The sequence below is a fragment of the Elephantulus edwardii genome, unplaced genomic scaffold (assembly GCF_000299155.1).
Source record: "Elephantulus edwardii isolate Elephantulus edwardi_28Jun2011 unplaced genomic scaffold, EleEdw1.0 scaffold00350, whole genome shotgun sequence".
NCBI lineage: Eukaryota > Metazoa > Chordata > Mammalia > Macroscelidea > Macroscelididae > Elephantulus > Elephantulus edwardii.
In genome coordinates, this window is record NW_006400100.1 from 171596 (window position 1) to 180323 (window position 8728).

General features: G+C 43.0%; 1 protein-coding gene across 1 annotated transcript in view; it reads right to left on the reverse strand.

Moving 5' to 3' along the window:
- Positions 1–8728, reverse strand: part of MAPK8IP3 (mitogen-activated protein kinase 8 interacting protein 3) — a 78938-nt gene that overhangs the window by 48906 nt on the left and 21304 nt on the right. The window contains exon 2 of the mRNA XM_006901901.1: positions 1077–1197. Within this exon, the coding sequence (XP_006901963.1) occupies positions 1077–1197 (121 nt within the window). The remainder of the gene's footprint in view (positions 1–1076; positions 1198–8728) is intronic.

Below are 8728 nucleotides of genomic sequence, written 5' to 3' on the forward strand. Positions count from 1 at the left end.
TGATTATTTACTGAGCAGATGAATAGTTGTGATAAAGAGAAATAATAAAAACCCTTCTTCTTCACTCTCTTTGGAAGGGAGGGGACACTTGTCAGCCCTGGACCTGTTCTGGGAACTGGTTCACAGGGGCAGTTCACTCAGGAACCCAGCTTCCAGATCAAGATACTGCTCTTGATAGTATCACAGGACAAAGATCCCTATGTGGGAAACAGGGCACTTTGCTCTAAAGATCACAAATGGCCACAGGTTTGTCTTTTCCCAGCTAGGCTACAGTGCTGTACGATCAGAAGGGTCTTATTTATGTCCACAAAGGGGCTGAGGTAGATTCTAGGTATATTCAGATCTGTGAAATAAGACAACACATGGAAATGTAGTTAGAACATCAGTGGGTTTCTTCTTTGTTCTTCCTATGAAAGACTTTCTATGCCCTTGATACTATAAGCCTTAGTTACCCTTCTAGTCTAGAAATGGACTCATCCCCCATGGCTCAACTTTTAAATGACAGGCCTGTAAGGTGAACTAGGGAGCTTTGGTGCTTAAAGGTAAGGAGTTACACTACCAACCCAAAGCTTGAGGTTCAGATCCACCAGCTACTCTATCAGAAAAAGTTGAGCAATCTCCTCCCATGTGATTTACAGCCTCTGAAAACCTGGAGGGTCAGTTATGAGTCAGTTCCAATGCAACAGTACATAACAACAACAACAACAACATAATGTGAACAATAATACCAGGGAGGAATACCTTCCTTAGAATAATTAACCATACAAAATCAGAAAGGCAGCATTTGCCCAAGGAGAGATCTCAGAAGGCAGAAAGTGAGGAGACAGAAGGATGAATGGAATAGGAAACACAGGGAAGAAGTGGGAAGAGTGCAGTTATATTGTGGGTACTATAATTAATGCTATACAACAAAATATATCTGAATGGTTGAACAGAAAACTAAATCTGTAAACTTCCACTCAGATCACAATAACGAAAAAAGCAAACACAAAGGATTTCAGAGTCCTTCCCATCTGGATCGGGGCAGAACAAAGAGACATGCAGAGGCCAGCATTGTGCCCTCAGCTGCTACTCACTCTGGTCCGCATAGTTCCTGGCCTTCAGCTCCAGCTGGCGGGTCTGGATCTCGTAGTGCTCCACCTGGACCTGAAGTTCCTTTTTCTCTTGTTCCAATGCATCTTCAAACTCGATGAACTTCTGCATGTGAGAGGAAGAGAAAGAACAGGTGAGCTGGCTGTACATCCACTGAGTGGAGCATGTTCCAGGCCTGTCCTGGGATCCTCAGTCTGCAAGTAGGCCTTCCCATCCTGGATCCCACCACATCACACTACCTTTCACACTGCTATGGATAGATAACCTGCATGAGCATGACCTTGTCCATGAATATGACCCTATTAGTTAACATGTGATCACATGGGGCCCCTAATCTCATCTGCTCAGTTGCCTCAAAAAGAGAAGAGTCAGAGAGACACACAGAAAAGAGAGCAATCATGAGATAACAAAGGTAGAGACAATGAGGGCTGTAGCTTACAAGCCAGGAATGTCTGTGACTACAGAAGGTGAATGTCTTCAAACTATACTCCCAAGGGAGTTTGGCTCTGCAGATTCCTACCTACAGATTCCCACCCTCTACAAATGTGAGAGAAAGCATTTCTGTTCTCATAACCGCCCTGTGGGGGGGTCTTTTTGCAGCAGTTCTGGAAAGCTCATATACACTCTCTTCAACTAAACCTCACACAGATAACAGATGGAGACTTTCCACACAGCATTCCAAGAACCTTCCAATCAGGTAGCACTCCTGGACACTGAGGTTTTTCCTTATCCAAGTATCTTACGAGAAACAGGTATTAAGGGGCCAGGCAGCTATAGTTTCTGATTGGGACTGTTTCGTGTTATAAAACCTACATGGTCATCCTCAGAAGGATGCTGGGCTGAACATCCCACTGTGACTCTTAAAATTGTTAATAATTTCTAAGCAAAACCCCCACCCCCACTGCTGTAGAATGAATTCTAACAGTGCCTCTCTATGACAGGGAAGAACACCTCCACAGGATTTCCAAGAGGTGGCAAGGATGGCACAGGACAGGGCGAGGTTCAGCTCTGCTGTCCATACGGTCACTATGACTTGTGGATGCACATAATGACAATGAAAGTTTTACGGAAGGAAAACTTGTGGGATAGTTGGTTAAGTAATCGGTCAGCAGCTGTACCACAGCAGAAAGATGGGACGTCTGCTCCTGGAAAGATTAACAATGTCAGAACCCCAATGGAGGGTAACTGTGAGTTGGAACTGATTCGAGGGCAGTGGAAGCAGACTGCTGCATTTTTCACTTGTAGAGCAGCATTTAGCTACTGCACCACTGTTTCTTCCGTGTGTGGTCGAGTTGGAGCCGAAGCATAACCAACCCTCCGGAAAGTTTTCAGAGGTTGACTGCCAGTGGAGCAGCTGTTGGATTAACTGCAAACTTTTGCATTGGCAGCACAATTCCTTACCGCGAAGCCACCAGTGCTACGCTGCCCCACTAGAGCTCCTTTTTTCTGAACAATTTCATTTTGCAGAGGGTCACATACACCATGTAGCTAGTTCTGCTTGCAGTAGAGAAACAGCACCCCTCTCAGCACTAAACTTCTCATCCAAGCAATGTCTATTCTTGGCTTTGTCTGCCAATTGTACTCAGTCGAGGATTCCATCAACACTGGAATAACCAGCAACACAAAGGATTCCACTTATTCCTTAAAAAAAGGAGGGTAACAGAGCAGAATGAAGAAAATCAAAGTTCGAGGACTCAAAAAACAATATGAGCTCAGTCTCCATGTTCTGAGAACAGAAGGACTAGATGGTGCCCAGCGATCACTGCCCCTTATGCTGAAAGGGATCACAGTAGAAGATCCTGCACAGAAAAGAAGAAAAATGTGGAACAAAACTAAAAATAATTTTTTAAATAAGCCCAGACTTACTGCAACAATAGAGACTGGGAGACCTTGAGACAAAGGCCCTTACACACTCTTCAAGCCTGGAGCTGAAATAATCTCCATCACTCAACTTTTAGTCAAACAATAGAGAGGTGTCATAACTAAAAGGTTGGTATTTGAAAACCACCAATCAATCATTACACGGGAGAAAACTGGGCAATCTCCTCCTTTAAATATTTACAGTCTCAGAAACTTGATGGCAGTGAGTTGCTATGAGTTAGAACTAACTCAATAGCAGCAGATTTTTAGATTTTTAGTAGATTTTTTCAGTAATAACTGGGAGGAACACATATCTTAGAACAATTATCCTCAAAAGATCAAAAGAGGCAGCATTTTCCCAGGCTCAGAGGCATGAAGTGACTTAAAAAAGGAGAAATAGAAATGAGAAACATAAGTATAAAGTGGGAAGAGTGCTGTTCCATTGTGGGAATTTCAATGTCATGAAACATAGTATGTGTAAGTGGAATAGAAAACTAATTTGCTATGTAAACTTTTACTCAAATCATAATAATGATTTTTAAAAGGGAGGATAGGTCTAGATCTAGGAATGGCACAATTAACTTGCTGACTGAAAGGTTAGTGGTTCAAACCCACGCAAAGCTTCCTTAGAAGAAAGGCTTAGAGATCTACCGTAGAAAAACCAGCCACTTAAACCCCTATGGAGCAAAACCCAAAGGAGGTGATAAGGAAGCAAAAAAAGAAACACACCTGAAAGTCTAGGGAGTAAGAGCCACTAATTCCCCCGCGAAGGGCCTAAGGGGGAGCTGCTGACACTTGCGTTTTGCCGACTAGGAGACTAAGAACCCAATTTAAAAATCTAGACACTACATACATGTGTAGGGAGCATAAACACCAGCTGGGCCCTTAAAGATAAAAATGGGCTTGAGGTGTTTGGGAAGAAAGATGGAGCTGACCACTGATTCACATGGGATCTGTGAAAGGGATGGCTGTGGTGGCCAAGGCTGAGCTTCCTAGAATAACTCCACCCTGCCCCCACTCAGCCCCACATCCCCAGAGACACAGCTGACAGCGGCTTCTAGAAGGTCTTTGTGTTTGGCAGCCACCAGGGCCTTTGCCCGAGAATGAGTCATTCTGAGTAGAATGGGAGGCGGGAAGGGAGCCTGGGAGGAGGAGGTGTGACACAGCACACAGGAACCCCATCGCCTGATGCAGGTGAAGGAAAGGTGATGCACATGCATTGCAGGGATGCAGGAACACAAACACGAAATGCTTTCCTCACCCCCTAGAGCAGCTAAACAGACAGACAGACACTCTCTCTCTCTCTCTCTCTCTGCTATCTGCTGTGGAATCAATTCCAAGCCCTGGTGACCCTGCACTGGGTTTCCCAGGCTCTGTATCTTTACAGGAGCAGACTGCCTCCTGCTCCCACAGCAGAGTGGCTGGTGGGATGGAAGAGCTGACCCTTCAGTTAGCAGTCCAAGACTTAAGGTCCTACTCCATCACTGATACAAGGAATATGCTGTTGCAGAAAAAACAGAAGACAATGTTAGGGAAGGGGATGACCCTATTTTCAAATCAGAGTCTGCTAAAGTCTTCTTCCTGATTTCTCTGTGCGCTTTTGTTGTTAGGTGCTGGCCAATCTGTTCTGACTCCTGGAGACCCTCTGAACAACAGAACAAAATCCCGCCTGGTCCTGCACCATCCTTACAACAGCTTCCGTGTTTGAGTTCATTGTTGCAGCCATCATGTAAACATATCCTGTTTAGTATGTGTGCGTTATCTGTGCTTTAATATGTATATGTCTCTGAGTATACATATGTGCATGTGTGTGTACTTATGTAGGTGTGAGGGTGCATGTGTCTATGTATGTGTACATGTGAGTGTGTGTACATGTGTGCATGTTGGGTAGATATGTAGGGTAGATGTGTGACCCCTCTGAAAGATGTAATGTCTTTCATAATCTGCTTTATCTTCTCATTTAAATTGGAATGTGTTTCTACAATAGTAAACTTATTCTACCACTTCTGGTGATGCAGTGAGTTATACATTGAGCTAGTCTCAAAAGGCCAAATCCACCAGCGACTTCTTGTGGGGGGAGAAGGGCAGTCTCCTCCCTCCTCCAGTAAAGACTCACAGCCTTGGAACCCAGTGGAGGGGCACTATAACTCAGAATCGAAGCAACAGCACCACGTTGATTTGGGGCTTATTAAGCACACACTAAACTGATGACACTACTTGAAACATCATGAGAATGACCAAAATGGGACATAGAAACCCAAAGTGAACACATGCTGATGGGAAAGTAGCATCAAGAGACTTGCTTGACACAGGATTGTGAAATGCTTTCAACCTGTGTTGCACAAGGTATGCCCATGTCTGATGTATGTCCCAAGCATCTTCTTGGTGCTTCTGGTTGTTTGGCCCACCAGTGACCTTGAGACTCTTTCCCAATCACTCCTGCATTTATTAATATATGTTGTTGTTATTGTTAAGTGTCGTCGAGTCACTTGTGAGTCAGCGACCCTATGTAAAACAGCTCTGAACCCTGCTCTATCCTGAGCCAATTTCATTGTCTCCAACACACCTACCCTCTTTGTCCCAGTCACTGAAATCAATCCATCTCATTGAGGGTCTTCCTCTCTTGTGCTGTCCCTCCACCCTTCCAAGCATGCTGTCCTTCTCCAAGGACAAAATGTCCTACTTGCAACATGCCCAAAGTATGTCAGATGAAGTTTCTCTAAGGAGTAGCCTGGTTTCACCCTCCCCAGAACAAACTGTTCGTTCTCCTAGCAGTTTGTGGTATATTCAATACTGTTCTCCAGCACCACAGCTCAGATGCATCAATTCTCCTTCTATCATCCCTAGTCACTGTCCAGCTCTCTGATGCATAGCAAGTAATTGCAAAGATTATGTCCTGAATCAGGCACACCCTAGTCTCCAGACTGACTTCTTGCTCTTCAATACTCTGGCGAGGTCCCTCACAGCAGATTTTCCCAATGCAGTTAATCTTTTGATTTGCTGCTGTTACTAAGAGTGTTGAATGTGGAGCCAAGCCAACTGAAGTTTTTAACAATCTCAATCTCTTCATCATCTATCATGATGCTGCCAATTGGCCCAGTGGTGATAATCTTTTTTCTTCTTGATGTTGAGCTTCAATCTATTCTGAAGGCTGCAGTCCTTGACTTTCTGCAACAAATGCTTCAAGTCCTCCTCAGTTTCGGCAAGCAAGATTGTGTCATCTGCATAACGCAGATTGTTGACTCTTCCTCCAATCCTGATGCCATATTCCTCCTCATAGTGACCAGCCTCCTGGATGATCTGTTCTGCATACAGATTGAAAAGGTATGGAGATAGGGTGCATCCCTGGCATATACCCTTCCCAATTTTGAACCATGCAGTAGATCCTTGTTCTGTTCTTAACAACTGCCTCCTGGTCCAAGTATAGGTTTCACATAAGCATAATCAAGTGCTCTGGGATTCCATTTTTCTCAGAATTAGTCACAGTTTGTTGCGACCCACACGGCCAAATGCCTTTGAGTAGTCAATGAAACACAGATAGGCATGCCTCTAGTCCACTCTGCTTTCAGCCAAGATATATCTAACAATTGCTATAATATCCCTAGTACTATGGCCTCTTCTAAACCCAGCCTGCACATCTGGCAGTTCCAATCGTTTTTAGGTAATTTTCAGCAGAATCTTGCTTGCATGTGATATTAATGATATTGTTCAATAATTTCTGCACTCTTGTTGAGTCATCTTTTTTTGGAATGGGGACAAATATAGATCTCTTCCAGTCAGTTGGCCAAGTGACTGTCCTCCAGATTTCTTAGCACAACTTGGTTAGCGTGACCAAGGCAGTGTCTGTTTGTTGAAATGTACAAATGGGTATGTATGTGGTCAATTCCTAGGGCCTTGTTTTTTGCAGATTCTTTCATAGCAGCTTGAACTTCTTCCTTCATCACCACAAAGCTCTTGAAAGTTCTTGTTTCATGAAATTCTTCTGTGTCATCCAATTCCTTTTTATACAGTAAATCTGTATACTCCTTCCATCTTCTTTTAATGTTTCCTGGGTTATTTAATACTCTGCCCAAAGCATTCTTAAGTATTGCAACTCGAGGTTTGAGTTTGTTCTTCAGTTTCTTCAGCTTAAGAAATGCCAAGTGAATTCAGCCCTTTTCATTTTCTGACTCTAGCTCTTTGCACATTTCATTATAATACTTTGTATTTTGGTGCTGTACTTTGAAATCTTCTGTTCAGCTCCTTAACGTCCTGATTTCTTCCTTTTGCTTTGGCTTCTTGGTGCTCTAGTGCAATATTTAAAGTCTTGTCTAACATCCATCTTGGTCTTTTCTTCCTCCTCTGTCTTTGTAATGACCTTTTGCATTCTTCCACGATGATACTCTCCTCCCACAGCTTATCTGGTCTTCACTCTTTTTTTTTTTTTGGTCTTCACTCTTTATTGTTCAAGGACTCAAACCTGTTCCTGAGATGGGTTTGAAATTCAGGTGGAATAGACTCAAGGTCAAATTTTGGTTCCTGTGGATTTGATTTAACCCTCTTTATCTTTTTAGTTTGAATTTGTATATGAGTAGGGTGATGGTCTGTTCCATAGTCAGCATTTGGTCTAGTTTTCACAGCTGATATTGAACTTCTCCAGCAATTCTTTCCATAGATTTAATCAATCAGATTCCTGTGCATACCATCAGGTGAAATCCATGTTTGTGTTTCTGTGGTTTTTTTCTTTTGAGATTTTAATGCAAGTTTATAAAGAACTTGGATTTCCAATCCTTCATTGTTGCACATTTTCCTCCCTGCTCCTCCTCCCTGCAGATAGCTTTTTTCTTTGGAAAATAGTTCTTTTGTTGTTACACAGCCTCTCATCCCTCTGCATCAGATCACTTTACTATGCAGCTCTTATTCTGGACTCTTGTCACACTAATAATATCTAATCATATATTGCTTTTATAAAGTTCTCTCCCTCATCTGTTTCATTGCTGTGTACATTATTTATCCCCTTTTCTTAGTTTCCCCCAACTCCCATGTCAGTCCTGTTTTATAAAAGTGGCATTAGCTGTATTTGTCTTTTTGTGACTGAAAAATTCCACTCAGCTTAATGTCCTCCAGGGTTACCCATTTTGTATAATATTTCATGAGTTCCTTGTTTTTCAATGCAGTATAGGATTCCATTGTGTGAATATACCACAGCTTCTCTATCCATTCATTTGTTGATGGGCACTTGGGTTGTTTCCAACTCTTTGCTACTGTGAACTCCGATAAACATAGGTGTGCATGTGTTTCTTTAAATTGTGTGTGTGTGTGTGTCTGTTTGTGTCTGTGTACTATCAAATCGAATCTTACTGGTACAGGAGGATATTGCCCCTCCTTCTCCAGCGGAGAATCTGGTGGATTCTGAGTACTTCTGGGATTGCAGTGCAGCTTCTAGCCACTAGGCCACCAGAGCTCCCTGTGTTTGTTTCTTAAAAAGGTATCTGCAGAGATCTGGTGGCCTAGTGGCAAGAAGCTGCAAGGCACTCAAAGTTGTGCAGTTTGATTCCACCAGATGCTCTGTTCAGGAGGACAATCTCCTCCTGTACCAGTCAGATCTGATTTGACAGTACGAGCACAAAATAATTTTCAAAAAAAATGTGGAGAAACTAGAACTCTTATTCACTGTTGGTGGGAATGTAAGATGGTGCAACCACTGTGGAAGGCAGTGTGGCGCTTTTTCAAAATATTGCAAATAGAGATACCATTTGACCCAGCAATCCCATTACTGGGAATATACCCCAGAGAG